This window comes from Mugil cephalus, chromosome 22, assembly GCF_022458985.1.
Source record: "Mugil cephalus isolate CIBA_MC_2020 chromosome 22, CIBA_Mcephalus_1.1, whole genome shotgun sequence".
In the NCBI taxonomy this organism is placed as follows: domain Eukaryota; kingdom Metazoa; phylum Chordata; class Actinopteri; order Mugiliformes; family Mugilidae; genus Mugil; species Mugil cephalus.
Genome location: NC_061791.1, coordinates 17,318,892 through 17,337,404, shown reverse-complemented (window position 1 = coordinate 17,337,404; position 18,513 = coordinate 17,318,892). Strand labels below are relative to the sequence as shown.

Here is an 18,513-nt window from a genome sequence, read left to right as displayed (position 1 = left end):
GAAATTCTGGATGTGGAGAAATAATAAGAAATACTTACAGCGGAACTAAAAATGTGGAACTGTAATGACAACACGGAGCGGTCAACGGTGTGGCAGCACAAGGGCTCGTTTTCGGATAGGCACTTGTAAAGGGAGGCCCATGTGGTGGTGTTACTGAGCGGGCCACAAACTCAAGCACTTTAGGGAGCTCCCACTTGACCCTTTCAACACCTGAATGTCCGTGTAGCCAGTTTTTCTAAGATGCTGTTAGAAGCGTTGGACGGCGACGAAACGGTTGTCTTTAAAGCCGCTGCCGGTAAGTACCGAAAAGGCCAGAGGAAGGGAGCTAGCTAAGCTACAAATGTTCCAACTGCATGCCGCTAAACAGCAGCGAGGATTAAACTAACATCGCTGCGTCGTTTAAAGCGCGGAACAGTTCCCCTGCCTTATTACTTTGTGTCGTTTCTCTGTTTAATTCGAACGCAGTGTATTGCGTTGCATAATGTCGCCGAGCTGCTGCCCACTCATGGCTGCACAGTGATTTATTAGAGCTCCTGTCATTAGCTGCACCGGCTAGTTCACAGCAGTTGATGTTAAGACGCTTGTTTGGCATTTCACAGCCTTTCATGTCTTCACATGTCCATTACCTGACTGTATTCACAGTCAGTGGCTGCTACTTAGTGCCTGAGCACCTGTTGTACCTTAATCTGACCTGCCACCGCCTGAGTTAAAAACAAGCTATTTTTAAACATCTTTTTTAAGTCAAAACGTAAACACCCTGCTGCCTGAATTTGGCGCAGTTTACATAGAACTGGGCGTATTAATGATTATTTCCAGTACATATTACTGTAACTCTCTGAAATAGTTTCTGGTGCAGTCCAGGACATATTTTAAAGTTAGAATATAGTCAAGATAAACGGATGCATTAAAAAAGCATGCCAGATATACAGTACTGTGCAAAGGCAGGTATAAAATACTGTAAACCAATAATGCTTTCAAAAAATGGAAGTGTCAATGGTTTATTTTCATCAATTAACAAAATGCAGTTAATGGACAGAAGACAAATCTAAATAAAATCAATAATTGGTGTGACCACCCTTTGCCTTCAAGACAGCATCAGTCCTTCTAGGTACAGTTGGACACAGCTTTTGAAGGAAATTGGCTGGTAGTTTGTTCCAAACCTCCTGTGAATGTAGGCTTCCTCAGATCCTTCAGTCTCTTCATGTAATCCCAGACACATGATGTTGAGATCAGGGCTCTGTGGGGCCATGCCATCACTTCCACTTCTTGTTCTTCTTTATGCTGAAGATAGTTCTTAATGGCCGTGGTTGTATGTTTGGGATCTTTGTCCTAATGCAGAATAAATTTGGGGCCAATCCTACTCATCCCTAGTAGTACTGCATGATAGATGCGTATCTGCCTGTATTTCTGAGCATTGAGGACACCATTAATCCTGACCAAATCCCCAGCTCCATTTATAGAAATGCAGCCCCAAACTTGCAAGGAGCCTCCCCCATGCTTCACTGTTGTCTGCTACAGCCAAACATTTCAAAGTTTGACTCATCAGTCTGGAGCACCTGCTGCACCCCAGTTCCTATGTTTTCATGCATAGTTGTATCGTTTGGCCTGTTATGGCTTGGCTTTATATCTTCCATGAAGACGTCACCAGGGAGTAGATGAGTATAACTGGGTCCCACTGGTTCCTGCCAGCTTGATGTGTTTTTCATCTGCTGAAACAAGTTTCCTTGGCCAACCTCGATGGTCCTTAATGTTGCCCGTTTCTTTGTTCTTTTTCAAAATGGTTTAAACAGCGCATCTTGGAAACACCAGTCTGCTTTGAGATATTTGTCTAAGAGAGGCCTTGCTGATGCAGTATAACGGCCTTGTGTCTTGTTGCTGTGCTCAGTCTTGCCATAGTGTATTACCTGTCACATGAAACTGTCTTCCACATCCTCACCATGGTAGCAGAGTTTGGCTGTTCTTCACCAAGTTTTAAGCTGTTTCTGTTTCAGTTGATGACTGTTCAACCTACATGTGACATTGTTGAGCCTTGGCACCTGTTTGGTATAATTGGGTGAACAAACACTTGATGACAATCCTACAAAATCTCTAACTTTGAGCAAGTGTGCCTACCAAGGTTGACGTTGGTTTGAAGGCAAAGGGTACAAACATTGATTTATACTGGTTATACTGGTATCGACTTCCTGATGAATCCTGTATCTTCTAGGCTGAATTTGAATATTCTTTTTCAAACTCGATGAGAAGTAATAACATCTTTGTCTTCCCACAGCGTCTGTGCAGGTTCAGGTGGAGCCTGTTGGCCGATGGTTCGAGGCTTTCGTGAGGAGGAGAAACCGGAATGTGTCGGCCTCATTCCAGGAGTTGGAGGACGAAGAGGAGTCCTCAGAGGAGTCGGACGATGAGGACTTCCAGCTGCAGGAGTACCCCATGCTCCGAACGCTTGACCCCAAAGACTGGAAGGTATGTGGAGGTTTCTGAAACACTGATCAACATTGTGCTCATTTCCCCCTGCAGTTTGATTGATTAATTCAGGTGTTACATGGTTGTTTTCCTCCTTTAATCCCACTAAAACATTTTACCTTTAAACATGCCAAGTCATGTTGTTAAGTCAGTTTTGTATTTTATTTAAATATGACTACTCTGGGTGGGGGAGATTTGTCAGTAATATAAAAAACGTTTTAAAATTTAATACCCTAAAAAGTGGATTAGCTGTAGTCTTGTGTAGACCGGTGAGCAAGGCATTTTAATTATGCAGAAAGTCATAAATGGGTATATGTAGTTTTTCCCCATCCTTCTGATGCATGACATTTTGTTCTTTGAGTGACTTGAAAACCTTAGGATTCAAAAGCAGATTTTCTGATATTGGTGACTTTTCCAGTCCGAATCAGTGAAGACACCCTCATGGATTTTGGAGCATTGGTCTTTCTTTAGGAAAAAGCTTTGGGATTTCCAAGTTTGTACCTACTGGGCTCATTCAGTCAGCGATTTCATGCGGTCTCCAGGGGTACTAGAATGGATATAACTGTGTAATAAGTATACTGGTGACCTACAGACAAGTACAAATTTAAAAGCACTGGACCAAGAACTGACCCCTGAGGCACTCCACTTACAGAAACACTAACATTAACACTAAAAGGTTGCAGCCTATGTGTATTTTTGTCTCTATGTTAAGTTTATTCTATTACTGCATGTTAAGATTGATTTATACTATTGCAAAGAGGGGTCTATGCCTAGTGTGTTCTGTAATTACAGCACTTAAACACTAGGTGGCGACTAGTCAGCTTTGCTGAGGGCTACTCTACTACAATGTAATATGGAACTGAGCAGCTCATGTTGTAGTTGAAGAAGGAAATATGTTTTGGACCAGTCGCAGCTGTTACGGGCTGTATTTCAGCCCTGCGTAGTTACAGTTCTGTGGAGGTGCAGGTTACGCTGTAGACTACAGCGTTGCTCTGGTGCTAGTATGTAGCAACATCAATCACTGTAGTGACAGTGGCTATCAATTGGGCTTTAATTTTTTGTTACAACACCCTGCACATAAATGCATGAAATATCTGTTTCAGTTCAAATGTTAAGTTAAATATGACTGTTCCCCATAACTTCAGAATCAAGATCACTATGCTGTCCTTGGGCTCCCACACTTGAGGTACAAAGCCACACAGAAACAGATTAAAGCTGCACGTAAGTATGTTTCCTCCTCTGGTGTCATGAATCAGTTCTCTGGGTGACTGAGTGGGTCATTTCATCCTCTGGCGTTCTTTTACAGACAAATCGATCGTGTTGAAGCATCATCCTGACAAAAGGAAAGCTGCAGGAGAGCAGATTGTAGAAGGAGACAATGACTACTTCACCTGTATAACTAAAGGTACATTGTGCTGCAGCTGTTATCACCACACTAACATTACCTCTGGAACGTCCTGACTCTGAATGTCGCTGTTTTCTCCTTGTGGCTGTTTGAACCTCAGCAATAGAGATCTTGTCCGACCCCGTGAAAAGGAGAGCCTTCGACAGCGTCGACCCCACCTTTGACAACGCAGTGCCTTCTAAGAGCGAAGGCAAAGAAAACTTTTTTGAGGTGTTCACTGCTGTTTTTGAAAGAAATGCCAGATGGTCTTCCAAAAAGCACGTGCCCACCCTCGGAACCATGAAGTCATCTTTTGAGGAAGTAGATAATTTTTACTCTTTTTGGTAAGAGGAAGAGTTTCTTTTCTTTTGCTGGTTGATTTGTTATTTAAAATTAGCCAAAAGCAAAGACAAACTGTCATTTTCACTATTTAAGGTACAACTTTGACTCATGGAGGGAATTCTCATATTTGGATGAAGAGGAAAAGGATAAGGCGGAGTGGTAAGCTGCTTATCACCGATGTCCAAATCACGTCAATAACAATCCAAAACTCCTCAAGATGCTTTAGAGTACCCAGAGCACCAGTCCACTGTAGCGAAACACGTTGTTAAAGACATGTTAACCTTGTCTCCCTGCAGTCGAGATGAGAGGAGATGGATTGAAAAGCAGAATCGAGCTTCCAGGGCGCAGAGGAAAAAGGAGGAGATGAACAGAATACGAACACTAGTTGGTACAGTCTCAGAGCTGCACACACACTTGCACATTTTACTAAACACAGTAACAGCTTCCATATAGGGACATAGCGTTTAATATGCCAAGTGGTTTATGAAATTATGGTTTTATTTCACTGCAGATACGGCCTACAGCTGTGACCCTAGAATAAAGAAATTCAAAGAAGAGGAAAAGGCCAGGAAGGAGTCGGAGAAGAAGGCTAAGGCTGAAGCCAAGAAGAGAGAGCAGGAGGAGAAGGACAGAGTAAGTCTCATTTACCTTCACCCTGTTGGAGGATAGTTTGAATGAAGCATGTACTGACTGCGGTATCAAGGGCCTGCCTACTGCCCTGAATCATCATGAATATATATTTATGTTTTACGTCATCCATTAGATGTATTAACTGATACATCATCAGATATTTTCATGAAACATTAGGAAATATTTGCTCCTTCATTCACTTGTTTTAAGTTTGCCGTTGACAGGACATCACTGCTGCGCTAAACATTCATGCTGTGTTTTTCTGTACGTCCGACAGGCCCGGCAGGCAGAGCTGGAGGCTGCTCGTTTGGCCAAGGAGAAGGAGGAAGAGGAGGCCAAGCAAGCAGCACAGCAGGCAAAGAAAGAGAAGGAGATCCAGAAGAAGGCCATCAAGAAAGAGAGGCAGAAACTCAGGACCACTTGCAAGGTTAGCGCTCACTGAAGCATTCACTCCCTCGGATATTTCAAACCTTGCTCATTGATGAGTTAGTACTGCTGAATGTCCGTTCATGTTGTCTGCTTTCATCTACAGAACTGGAATTACTTTGCTGACAGTGAGGCTGAAAGTGTGAAGATGATGGAGGAAGTGGAGAAACTCTGTGACCGGCTAGAACTCACTAGGTATTATAAGCTATAAATATGAAGAACTTCAATACTATCAGAATACTTTTAGACATGTTCCTGCGTATCTTCCCATGAGTGTTAGTCAGAAGCAGTTTAAACATGAAGTCCATGGTCTGTGGTTTTTGTCAGGCAAAAAGCTAAAACCACAGTACTCAGCCTCCTTTAACTGCATTTTTGTATTTTTGTCTTGTGATACTAAAATGCTTACAACCAGTCAATTCTTCCTGAGCTCTCAGGATATTAGTATACACATTGGAATTGGTTATGTACAAATAAAGCTGCTGTCTGTCAGCACTGATTTTTCCCATGGGTGATATTGTTTTAATCTGATGAACTGTTTCCAGTCTGCAGTCCCTGAATGAAACCCTGGCCTCTGGCTCTAAAGAGGAGAGCAAGATAGCCGTGGAGAAGCAGGTAAAAAAAAAAAAAAACAGCTGGAGAGCAAAAGAAACCTCCACATGTCTCACCTTTTATCAGAGAATTGGTAAATAAATTGAAAGTAAACCAATTGGTTTTTGTGCCTTTCACAGGTGCAGGAAGTGAACGCCCAGCTCCAGAGGGAAAAGGAGGCCGAGGTCCAGGCCAGACAGGCGGCACGCAGCGGCGACCAGGCCAGCGGAGGAGGAGGAGCAGGGGGAAAGGGCTGGAACGAGGAAGATCTCCAGCTCCTCATCAAAGCAGTCAACCTGTTCCCTGCTGGGACCAACGCCAGGTAACGAGAGCAGCAATGTGTTCTTTTGTGTTACAATATTTACCTCAGTCTTAGTCAGACGTTTCATCATGTTGCTTTATGTGGTGAAATAGTTTAATTACAAATTTATAAAAAGTCCCCAGGACAGGATGGGAGTCCTTATCAGAAAGGCCACGTTTAGACCTTGCATTAGTCCGTCCTGGGTGATCTGATCAGACGTGGCCAGGGCCCTTGAGGACGTATTCGAAAGATGTCAGGCCATATTTGAAAGTGACCACAGGTCAATTATAGTGTGTTTTCTTTCCAGTTATAATCTGAGTTTTGTCCAAGTCTCTAAAATAACTAAGTTCATGGCAGAGCTCAATGAATAAATAAATAAATAACTTCATGCATGTGATCTCAGTGAGTGATGAAGAATCCACACCTTGTTCCACAATATGTATCATGTCCCCAACAAGAGACGGCAGCTGTTTGACTGCAACCTATATGGATACAGAGTGTGAAACTGAGATTTAATCTCAAGTGCTGATTGGGAACACAGGTACTTAAAGCAGGCCACTTGTGTTGGAATCAGGCCAGATGTTAATACAAGGTCTGAACGGTCACAAAGATAAATGCCATCAGCCTACTAATGAGGCTCATATTGTTAATCTGTGTCCTCCTCTGTTCATTCAAATCTGACATGGAATTACTTGTCCCCAGATGGGAAGTTATTGCCAATTACATGAACCTGCACTCCACCACCGGCATGAAGAGGACAGCCAAAGACGTCATCAACAAAGCTAAAAATCTGCAGCGACTTGGTACGTTCACATATGAAGATCAACTTAACTACACACTTTAGTGCACGCATCACAATTTAAATGAACATAGCTGAAGCTGAATTCTTTCGAGGTAGAATTTTATTAGGCTATTTTAGACGCATCTTCCATATATGGAGTTGGTTTCCAGTCCACACGTCTCTGCTAAGACGAGACAAAATGAATGTTCCAGTAAAGTACTTGATCAACATTGCTTTAAAGTGATTGTGAAATGTTTTCCACAGATCCAGGGCAGAAAGATGAGATTAACAAAAAAGCCTTTGAAAAGTTCAAGAAGGAACACAGTCAGGTGCCGCCCACCATCGACAACGCTCATCCCTCAGAGAGATTCGATGGTAAGTGTATGTGACAGATGGTACAAAAACGCATTTCCTAGCTAAGTAGATCTGTAGTAGTCTTATTTCTCCTGAAGACCTCCATGAAGAATGTTCTGTTACTTAAGTAGCTGCAGCATCATTCAGTAAATGCAGGACAACTACTGTAGTGCTGTTGATGCTGGTCATTCTAAGCCCCTAGACCACAACAGAAACCAACGTCAGCTCCTGGAGACTTTAACTATTGTGTTGCTCTGTCCGGTCCCATAGCCTCTGGGAGTGATGGTAACGCAGCCCCCTGGACCACAGAGGAACAGAAACTCCTGGAACAAGCCCTGAAGACCTACCCTGTCAGTACACCTGAGCGGTGGGAGAAGATCGCAGCGGCTGTCCCTGGACGAAGCAAGAAAGACTGTATGAAGAGATACAAGGTACGCTGGCGCAGGCTTTTAGCTCTAGCTTGTAGAGACTGTTTTATGTTCCATTGTGTGTTGTTTTGTCAGCAATGAGGGGATCTAACATGTGTTCCTGTTTCCCCTGACAGGAACTGGTGGAGATGGTTAAAGCCAAGAAAGCCGCTCAGGAACAAGTGGCAGCCAAGAATAAAAAATGACAAGAACCACAATACATGATAGGATCTGTGTTATTTTAACATTATTGTGTTGGTCTTTATTTTATAATAAAATATTAAAGGAGGAAAAAAAAAGGACTAGAGACACGTCTTAAAAACTGTGTTTGTGTTTCTGTGCTGTACAGGAGCTTGTTCTGCTCAGCTTCTCATCCAGAACATTCCACTGCGGATCTGGTTGTAGTCTGGCAGCTGTTCAATTGGACCTGGGGAATAAAAAATATTTCAGTGACACTGCAATTAATGACCACACTTTTGCAGCTCAGGCCTGCAGTGAAGGTACAGTTGACCTTTCGAGCAATTATGCTTAGTAATAAATTCTAACAGAGTAAAGTAACACAAATTATACCATAATCTCCTTTAAATCCAGTATTACAAAACATCTACATACCAACTGCTGCAATGGCAGGAGCCCTGTTGTAGATGTATTTGGTGCACACGTCCTTAATGGTGTTGGCATCGATAGCCTGGTGAGAGGAATTAACACATTGTTGGGTTTGCAACAGTTTAGCACAGCTTTAGTGTTTACATTTACAGGTGAGGAAGAAAAAAAAAATCAATATTTATGAACTTAACACAAATCAGTGGTTTGATTAACAATCTGAACTGTAAATCAACACCAACCTTTTACACATTTGAGATAATTACACTGATGTGTTATCTTTATAATTTACATAATTAGATTACATAATCTAATTCAATATTTTTTTTTGGCCCCTACGAATTCCTTAGTGTAAGTTCTGCCTTTTTAGCTGCTAAATGTCTCCACCACGTTCACCAGCCAATTTGTTTTCAGTGGGGTTTAACCTTCAGCCTAGTTGACGTAAGCCGAGTCTACTCACGTCTATTCGGGCCTCCAGTTCATGCAGGGGGATCCTGCGGCTGTAGCACAACATCTGTCTGCCGATGTCCTCGCATATCGGGGTGGAACCTGCAGAAAGCAATTCCAGTTACATGATGACAAAACCAAAAACTGAACCTGTGCTTCTCCTTCTTGCTGTCTTACCATCAAGATGCAGGAGCATGTTGGTCTTGAGCAGGTTCTTGGCCCGAGCCACCTCACTTTCTGTCACACTTGTACAGAGAGACATCCTGACAAAGAAGCAATAAATAATAAATGCAACTTAAGTGTCCTCATCCCACTGGAATTACAGCAGGTACTTAGGCACCTTTAACTATTCACAGGCCTTCAGGAGAGAGTGCACTCACCATTCCATCTGAGTGAAGTGCATCATGTCGTTGATGGTGCCCGGCTCACACACCATGTACAGCCCCCACAGGCCTGTGTCCGTGTAGCAGGTGTTGAAGGACTGGAAGCTGTGGCACAGGTTTCCCTGACAGGCCATCTGGGCCAGTTTACTGGACAGATTCTAGATCCACAAAGGACACAACCCAACAGATGTATGAGATAGGGAGCAGAGCAACAAACTAACTGGAAAATCAATGGTGTGCAGAGCGTGTGTTTCTCAGAGTGTGTTCACAGACTTTCACTGAATTTATTTGAGGGTTCAGGCTTTGTTTTAGTCCAGCTACTGCTGGGTGGCATAACACCAGATGCCGATTATTCTTTTCAAGTCTAACAAAGGGTACGCCACCGCTGAATTAATGTATTCTACACCAATCATTAAACACTTTCTCTTACACTGCAAAAGCGCCCACCCTGTAGTATGTGAATATGAAGAACTACTACTACTGTTCTCAGTTCTTTCAGTGCACCTTTTCCAGCCGCGTTAACTATGAAATATGAGTGTTTCCTCACCACGCCGCCACCAAATGAACGGTCCCAGTTTCCAATGAGTGTGTTGGCCACCATGAGGGGGATGGTGTCGGGGTGAGACCACCCAACTGCCTCCACGGCGATGGCGATATGAGCCAGAGGCATTTTGTTGTCGCACACACGGATCTGAAATTTAAACCAGAGGGCTTTATTTAATTCCTCATAGGAAGAAATGGAAAGATCAAAGTCAAACAGTCAAATTATGACGGGATATTAACAATAATACGTACAAATACTTATAAAGTTATGACTTTTATTTTCTATAATAATAAATCCTAGTAATGTGACTCATTAATTGGTGTGATATAGAACTCTTTAGGATTACAAGAACCTGGAGGGCCAAAACATTATGATGCTCTTTTAAATGAGACAGAGCTCAGTTATAAAAAATAAATAAATAAATAAATAAATAAAGGAGAAGAAGAAATTCTGCTGAAAACTTTTCTACACTGATCAGAATATTTCTTGCCATAAATAAATCTTGAAACACCAAACTGAACACTTCACTTTGTCTTTTCTTTCCATATACTCATAAACACTAAAGGCCTCTTACCTCACTCCCTGTGAAGTGACACGGAGGAAGAGCCGGAGCTTCACCCTGATATCTGCCAGGAAGTTTTCCAAAGTGATACTTGGCCAGATCGATGAGCTCATTGTGAGAAACTCCTGATCAGAGACGGATCACAGAAAGTCAGAACAACATCAGACTTTGTTTATTTCAATTTTCTGTGCACTGAGACTAATTCCTGCTGGTTGGCTGTGCCATAAGATCTAGCTGCATCTTAACACGACGTGTGAGGAGACATTCGGCTCTGACCTCCGGCAGCAGCCAGCACTATTCTGGGTCCTTTGTAGTGAGTGGTGATGTACTCAACCAGGTCTCCTCTGTTGATCGTCCTGCAACACAAACACACAGCTGACTCAAAGCAAGAAGGAAAGCTACATCATGCTTCCAGCAGAACAGCCAGACTAATAATAACACATTAGGTCTTACTTGATGTTCTCTGTAGGGCCCAGGATGGTCCTGCCCAGCGCGGTGGACTGATACGCTGTGGCGTGCAGGTAATCAAAGACCACTTCCTGCAGATTGGTCTCCACTTCCTGCATCTCTCTGAGGATCACTCCTCGCTCCCTCTCGATCTCAGCCTCACCCAGCGTGCTGTTCTGGATGATGTCAGCCAGGATCTCCACGGCTTGGAGAGCAGAAACACACTTATACTTATGCATCTGGTGACACTTGAGGTCATATTAGAGGTAGAACTTGTTCGAAAGAGAAATGAGGCCAGTTCCTCAATATAAATACATGTGACAATGTGAAATGAGAAAACCCTTCTGTCTGTCAACTGTTTCCACTTTTTGCACCAAAACTAGGATAAATGATTTAAACCTGCATTGCATTCTGGTCTATTGAGTCATTTTAAAGTATACAGGTATGAAATGGTCAGTCTCATCTGTAACAATTTGTTTGTATTATATAGAGATTAAAGCACAGATGGGTGACTCTTGGAGGAAACGATCTAATTCAGGATTAAATCCAACAAGTGGATTCTTCATCCTGGCCATCACTACATCTAACATGTGGCCTAACTGGGTCTTTCAGCTCCTCTGTACCTCGCGGAAGATCCTTGGAGAAAGCTTTGGCATAGTACACAGTCTGCTCCCGGGATGTGTAGGCGTTCAGATGTGCCCCCATGTTCTCAATCTCCAACTCTAGATCCAGCTGAGAGCGTTTCCTGGTGCCCTGCCACACACACACGCACACAAGCAGGGATGTGAAAAAAAATAAACTTATCGAGACAACTCACATTCTTTGTAAATATTTGTGGATTTAATTCCACTGTGTCTAGAGGAGATTTACTGGCATTTCTGCAAATCCCATTGTCTCAACTAAAGTCACTGGTACACAAATGAAAACCAATAAGAGGTTGACTGACATGGATTTTTTGGATAACAGCCTTGGCTGTTATGTGCAGCCAATTTTTCTGAGCCGATATTTGGAGCCGATTCTGTTTATTCACATGAAAAATTACAATGATAAAGTCTCAATTTAACCATAAACATTTACTGAACTCAAAGAATATTTAACTATTCTATTCTAACGATTATTTATACAACCCCATTTAGTCATTCTGGAAATGGCCAAGTAATACACACAGTACAGCAAGTCCTTTAACTAGACAGTGCAAAAGTTGTGGCGTTATCAGGGCCTCACCTTAAATGCCATATGTTCCAGGAAGTGTGCAGTGCCATTATTCCTCTCGTTCTCATAGCGACTGCCGGCATCTATCCACAGGCCCACCTGGAAAAGGTTCGAGATGATGCATATGACTACTGGTCGGTCTCAAAATGTAAACTTATTTTATCCTTGTGCTAAAACAAACATGTTTAAACATGCACAAAGAAGCAATAAAATCCTCACACATCAATATTTTTCTATTTATTTTTTCCTAAATCTCTTAAAACAACTTCAGACTTGTTGAAATCCATTTTATTGCTAATCTTTGACATATCCGAGACTGTAATCGCCACCAAAGCCCCAACCATCTACTGTTTATTTTATGGATTTTTTTTTTTTTTTTTTTGTAAAGAACAAACAAAAAAAAATGTAATGCTTCCTAATTTCAGACAAACATTTAAGGGGTTAAAATTCTAGGAACAATGTTGGTAGCTTTGAGCAGGTCTGAAGTTGTTTAACGGATTCATTGAAAAAAGCCAGAAAAAATACTGATGTGTGAGGATTTTATGGTTGTCTTTTACACTTGTACATTTTTGCGACAAAGATGTCCAGAGCATAAAAGACACTGGATTTCAAACATTCGACCAAAGACAAGAGCTCCTTGATGGAAATCATGCCACGAGCTGTAATACTGGCAAAATGATCAGCAAATGGAAAACAAAGTCGACAAAAAGTTGTGCAGGCGGGTTAAAGAAGGTGTGCTGATTGAATGCAAATCAATAAAGACACTACTCTGGGTGGTAAGAATAATGAATATCATATCAAGTCTTCTGATTAATATATTCACAAAGCCACAAAGAAATAAACTACTTTATGGAACACCGATATTTAATTTCCACTTATTGTTCTTATAAACGTAGAGGATTAAACAGCAAGTTCGAACTTACTGTGCAGGTGGTAAGGCCAGCGTCCTCGGAAGCCACCCGGAGTCCGTTTTCTAAGGTGGTGACTTTGGTTTCAGGAACATTTAGAGCCACCTGCTGAGCGGCCTGAGTAGCCAAGAGTCTGTGGGTCCCGGTGGGGAGCTGCGGGAGGAAGACAGGAATTCACAGCCAGTCACCATGACTCTTCAAAATGTACAACAATGACGTCAGCTGCCGTCAACAAGCTAACATTGATTTAACTATAGCGTCGATATTTTTTTCTGTATTAAACGGGTAACGCATCAAACAGAATAAATAAAGAATACGTTCATCTTGGTGTACCCTACCCTACCAAGTCTTGACTGTTAGCTAACAGAGAGCCTGAGTGGCCATGTCGAGAGCTTTTCCTTCGTTACACCGTGAAATGATGAGTGTCAACGAACACCGGCAGATGAGCTGGGCTGAAAACACAACGTGAACCATTCCACTTACCCTGCTTAGAGAATTTGTCTTCAGGAGGTGTCTTTGAAGAAGATATCTCCCTGCAGAAGTGAGGCGCTGTAAGGACGCCGCCATGATGTTTATCTGTAACGGTGCGCACGCGCTGTTTTGATGGCGCAACATCCGTCAGAGACGACTAACGTTTTGTTTAACGGAATAAAGGTCAAAGGTCATTTATTTTTATATTTTTTTTTACATGTTCCCCCAGAAAACTGCAATTGATGATGTTACCACATATTACGATGCAGTGTCATAAGGACGTTTTTACTGACATAGTACTGCTGGCGAAGTACAGCATAAGCCTGTGGCACTTTATTTTTGTGATTCCGCTGTCGTGTTTATTTTGAAAGGGCCTGACAGTAGGAAGGCGGAAGTGTAGGTTTAGATTAGCGCGAATTTCTTACGAGGGTCTCAAGTTGGTCTGGTCTAGTCTACAACCTCTCAACTGGAATTCATTGACACTGGAAGAACCAAGAAACACTAAGGTGCAGAGTAGAGAGTGTCTTGCTGTTTTAGACTTTTGAAGATATTTCTCTTTTATCTCGGAGTTGTTTGTTTGCTCTCCGGTATAGTATGAAGTTCAGCAGTATCGTTAGCTGCTAATGTAGAGAGTTAGCTGTTGCAGCTAATGAGTGGCCTTAACTTGAGCTGCTGTGTTAAAACAGACAGTATTCTTGGTGTGGCTTCTAGATAAGAAATGGCGGATGTTGGACTTCTCATGGACGGCGATCTTGAAGATGGAGAGATCTCCGGGTCGGATACCGAGATGGGAGCCGCAGCACAGGTTCCTCCAGCTTTTAGCGCCCAGTCCTTCCAGGCAAGAGCTTCTGCCCAGCCTCCTGCCACCGCCTACCGCAGCACCGCCAGGACAGCGGAGTCCAGCGACAGTGACCTGGATTCATCGGATGAGGACGCGGGTGTTTGGCGTCGGAAGCGCCAGAAAGTGATTAACGCTCCGCAGCCGCCTGCGTGCTCCTCCCGGCCAGGGCCGACCTCCGTGCCTTGCCCCGGAGGACCAGGAAGTCGCAAGGTGAATAACATTTGGGGCTCCGTGGTCCAGGAGCAGTGTCAAGATGCTATAACCGCAGAGCTTGGCATTTTTGGCATGGAGGGTGTCGGCATGTCAAGCAGAAACGTAGAGACTTATAACTTTGTCCTGGCACGCAAGATGATGGAGAAGGACAGGGAGATGGAGCAGCAGTCGAAGCTAGAAGGAGAAGTGAGCATGCTGGATGCAGAGCTGGAGGAGTACATGAAGGGCCGGGGGTCAGATGAGAGAGCAGGAGGTGACTCTAAGAGGAAGAGGCCAGTCAAAGACAGACTTGGGCCCATAGCTGAAATGGACATTAAGGGCCGTTATGAGATCACAGAGGACGACCCTGATGATAAGGTGACGGATGAGATTGCATACAGGCTGCAGGAGCCTAAGAAAGACCTGATCGCTCGCGTTGTCAAAACTGTCGGGAAGAAGCAAGCCATAGAGTTGCTTGGGGAGACCGCCACGCTGGAGGAGAGCGGTGGCGTGTACACCATGGACGGCAGCAGGCGGCGGACGCCAGGTGGGGTGTATTTCAACCTGCTGAAGAACACGCCCAGCATCACCAAGGCCCAGATCAGGCAGATATTCTTCGAGGAACAACAGAAAGACTGCAAGAGTAAGAAGGCCGCCCAGAAGAGGAGGCGGCACGTGGTGGCCAAGAAGATGAAGCAAGCCATCGGCACACTAAACTTGCAGGAGCACGACGACGTCTCCAGGGAGACTTTTGCTAGCGATACCAATGAGGCCTTGGAGTCACTGGAGGAGGCTGCAGACGAAGAGGAGGATCAGGGAGAAGTAGCTGTGGGCACTGAGGAGACAGCGGTGGTCTACAACTCTGCAGACCTGGAGGTCTTCTGAAGGATGGACTAAGATTTAAATGAAACCCTAAGAACACTGTCAAAGTAATGAATACAGAGTCACAATGTGGTGTCTTTTCTTTTTCTCTCTCTCTTTTTGTTATTTAGCCTTAGCAATACAATGAGCACTTACGTTAACAGATGCATTGTTTGGCTCAGCATGGGTTTGTTGATTTCAGCTGTCGTGATGTTGATGGTGTTCACCTTTAAATCAAATAATGATTAAACAAAAACTGTTATCTGGTTTTCAAATACAGTACCCTTATTTTGATTATGCGGTCTTGATTACTCACTTTCGTTTATGGGACTGTGTCCTTAAAATGAATAAAGATTGGTGGTATTCTTTTATATTTTTTTACTGGGATAAATGGCCTGGGATCAAAATAAATAGCAAATTTATATTGATCTAAATTATGCAGAAAAACCCAAGACAAATATTAGCCTAATAATATGATATCCACAGGTCATATGTGAAGGTTTTCAGAAAACACAATTTTTAGCAGGCACATAGGTGTTTTTTTATTGATATTATAACATAAATATGAGAAAAATGACTTGGGTAATTATGTTATTAGTTATTATGTTGGGCAGATATTGTAGAGCAGCAGTTTGTCCACTAGATGGCAGACATATAGTTTCCCTTTATTACCAACGACCTTTTGTGTACTAAATAAGGATGAAATGCAAAACATAGTTGTATATATCAACATGTTTTAGTTTACAATGTATGATGAAAGGATGGCGTGACTGAAGGAACCATATACATGCTGTACATCTGCGGTAATGTACACATAAACAAGTATCCAGGAATTAAACAAAAGAAATACAAGATCTCTGCAAGTAACACCATAAATGGAGACTGCAGTAATGCAGCGACTTGGATTTGAGTCCAGTCTGGGCATGTCCTCTCCTTTCACCAATGAATGCCTGCCTCGCTAATAATCTTTTAAATAAAACCATACAAGCTAATAATAATAACTTATTTTTAAAATAAAATATACAAATGCAACGCAGTTCTTACATGATAACAGTTTGCAGCTGAATTCACTCTTTCTGTAGTGAGAGAATCACAAATAAAATCACATCTGACTCAGTTCTATAAGAGCTTCCATTTACAGTTCAAATCCATATCTGCACTGATCAGACACAGTCATTACTACCCGAGACTTTTTTCTCTACTTCACCGCCATTAATGGCTTGTTAAAACAAATCGCTTTCTAATTTGAACTGAAAATTGGTTTGTGTACTGAGTTTGATTCCCTTCTCAATATTTTTAATCATTTTGACTGCATTTACCAGCTACAGCCACAGGGTGGCAGCAATGGTCTGAATATACTGGTGGCAACTTTACATGACCGGTGTTCTCACATGGCAGGAAAATAAATGCTGGAGTTTAATAACTTACATTTATTTTGACTTAAATAATTGTCTGACAACTTATACTGTTGTTATGTTAACACATTAACACAAAACATAAGCACTCATTCAGAGTCGTGCTTCCAGTCACATGACTGATTTAAGTCAAACATTTAGGGAAGCTGAGGTCAGAAAGGAGCCGATGGTGTCCCGTCCTCCCAGGTAGACCCCCAAGGTCCTAGACGGGGGCCACCAAGGTTTCTCAGCTGAGACAGGATGAGTCTCTCCAGGACTTTCTCCAGGACTGCTGTCACACTTTGACATCAGTGCAACCCTAAACAGAGGATGTTAACAATGATAATGTAATAAAGCATAAAACAGTAATTCTCTGGTTGACACATAAACATTTAACCAAGAGATAGTCATTAAAGACTTAAGATTATATACGGAGCTATAAAAATGAGGGTTGAACAAGTGTCACTTGTAGTAATTGAAATAGATGATGTATTAGAGAGTGTAAATATGGTGTATAGAAAAATATTAATAATTACAAATCCAGAACAAATTGTAATTTGTGCATCTTTCCTATAGTTTCTGAGCTTATTGCCGGAGGTTTCCAATATTGTTTGTGACTTCTGACCTTTATGTTCCAGTTAATTATTCAGTTTGTACAGATTCATGTGAAAATGACCTAATCAATTAAACCTTGATCGAGTTATCAGTTCTATTATTAGAATCTGAAGTTCATACATTTAACACTAAATATAAAATGAATCCAATTAAACGTTTTCTTTTGTTTTGTCTTATGTTCTTTAATGTGTTAAATAAAAATGATAAAATTAACTAATGCTCAACATTTCTTTTATCAAATCAAATGTATAGAATATTTACCGTTATTAATGAAAGCATTTCCTTTCATATTTTCCCTCGTGACTTCTTTTTCGTCTTTTGGTTCTGTTTCTTCATCTTTTTGTCACGTTTCTCTTGCTTCATCCTCACACGACTGTCTCTTCCTCGTTTCAAGCAGCCGTGATCGTATAGAGGTTAGTACTCTGCGTTGTGGCCGAAGCAACCCCGGTTCGAATCCGGGTCACGGCAACGATTGCTGAAGGGGAAGAAACTTCTTCTGTTATTATTCTTTTTTTTTTCCTAAAACATCAAATGTCATAAAAAATAATAATTAGGAAAACAGATAAGTAACCCATTGGAATTATGTTCTTTTTTAAAAAAGAAAGAGAAAATATGATAAAATTTTGAAATACAATATATGTTTAGTGTGTTTAGTCTTCTCTCCTCATGTTATTGTTTCTAATTCTCCTGGTCTTCTTCTGTTCATCTCTCAGTTGTAAAGTTGATATCTAGAGGTCACACAGCCACCAGCTCAGCCGTGATCGTATAGAGGTTAGTACTCTGCGTTGTGGCCGCAGCAACCCCGGTTCGAATCCGGGTCACGGCAAAGAACTGCTGAACCTTCCGTAATAATGGAATATATATATGTATATATATATATATATATATATATATATATATATGCAGGAAGTGCCTTCTCAAAAGACAAATGTCAGATCATTTTAGAATAACAGAAAAGTCACTGAATATCAGAGAGAATCATCACACCATAAAGTAGATTTACCAACCAGAGAAGTTTCCTCTCGTCGCGTCTCATCTAATTTCTTCTTCTCTCTTGAGGAATGAGGAAACTGCAATAAAGAGCCAATAAAATATGGAAAATTGCATCACAACAACAAGATAAATGTTTCATTATACAGAGGAAATATTTACCATTTTAAAGGGAGTGGTTGCAGTAGATGGTGTTTTCTAAAACACACGTAAGGAACAGTAACAGTTAGAGCCTCCAGATGTTTTCCATAATTTGGGGGATAACCTCTGGCGTGCCATGGACTTGTATTTACAGGAAGGAACTGCTTTGCTACATGTTTGTAGCTCATTTTGTCCTTGTAGCTCTCTCATCTTCCCAAAGCCCAATATC

At 41.9% G+C, this 18,513-nt stretch overlaps 3 protein-coding genes, 1 long non-coding RNA gene and 1 other non-coding gene across 6 annotated transcripts; 3 read left to right on the top strand and 2 right to left on the bottom strand.

Annotated features, from left to right (window-relative positions):
• The first annotated feature begins 96 nt into the window (after positions 1–96).
• Positions 97–7,980, top strand: dnajc2 (DnaJ (Hsp40) homolog, subfamily C, member 2). Of its 2 annotated transcripts, XM_047575653.1 has the most exons (16): positions 97–295; positions 2,270–2,460; positions 3,606–3,681; positions 3,767–3,865; positions 3,966–4,188; positions 4,280–4,345; positions 4,483–4,574; positions 4,698–4,819; positions 5,094–5,243; positions 5,349–5,437; positions 5,785–5,854; positions 5,971–6,152; positions 6,834–6,934; positions 7,177–7,287; positions 7,537–7,697; positions 7,811–7,980. In XM_047575653.1, exons 1-16 carry the CDS (start codon positions 241–243, stop codon positions 7,877–7,879), a joined length of 1,857 nt encoding a protein of 618 aa, XP_047431609.1. In that variant the 5' UTR covers positions 97–240; the 3' UTR covers positions 7,880–7,980. The 2 variants fall into 2 exon arrangements, with proteins under 2 accessions (XP_047431609.1, XP_047431608.1); XM_047575652.1 differs by having other exon boundaries at positions 7,537–7,980.
• On the bottom strand, positions 7,906–13,419 carry pmpcb (peptidase, mitochondrial processing subunit beta). The gene is made up of 13 exons (XM_047575654.1): positions 13,263–13,419; positions 12,795–12,932; positions 11,884–11,970; positions 11,283–11,412; positions 10,666–10,864; positions 10,489–10,568; positions 10,225–10,337; positions 9,654–9,797; positions 9,104–9,264; positions 8,901–8,986; positions 8,737–8,825; positions 8,286–8,361; positions 7,906–8,100 (listed from the first exon to the last, which is right to left on the bottom strand). The coding sequence occupies exons 1-13, from the start codon at positions 13,392–13,394 to the stop codon at positions 8,036–8,038; spliced, it is 1,500 nt and encodes a 499-aa protein (XP_047431610.1). The 5' UTR covers positions 13,395–13,419; the 3' UTR covers positions 7,906–8,035.
• Positions 13,420–13,623: 204 nt separating this feature from the next.
• Positions 13,624–15,432, top strand: phax (phosphorylated adaptor for RNA export). Its single transcript, XM_047575656.1, has 2 exons — positions 13,624–13,756; positions 13,962–15,432. The coding sequence occupies exon 2, from the start codon at positions 13,969–13,971 to the stop codon at positions 15,166–15,168; it is 1,200 nt and encodes a 399-aa protein (XP_047431612.1). The 5' UTR covers positions 13,624–13,756; positions 13,962–13,968; the 3' UTR covers positions 15,169–15,432.
• On the bottom strand, positions 15,268–17,586 carry LOC125000244. Its single transcript, XR_007111299.1, has 2 exons — positions 17,415–17,586; positions 15,268–16,857 (listed from the first exon to the last, which is right to left on the bottom strand). It is a non-coding gene; the product is annotated as an uncharacterized LOC125000244 (long non-coding RNA).
• A 321-nt stretch (positions 17,587–17,907) lies between these two features.
• On the top strand, positions 17,908–17,979 carry trnah-gug. The gene has a single exon. It is a non-coding gene; the product is annotated as a tRNA-His (tRNA).
• Positions 17,980–18,513: the final 534 nt, after the last annotated feature.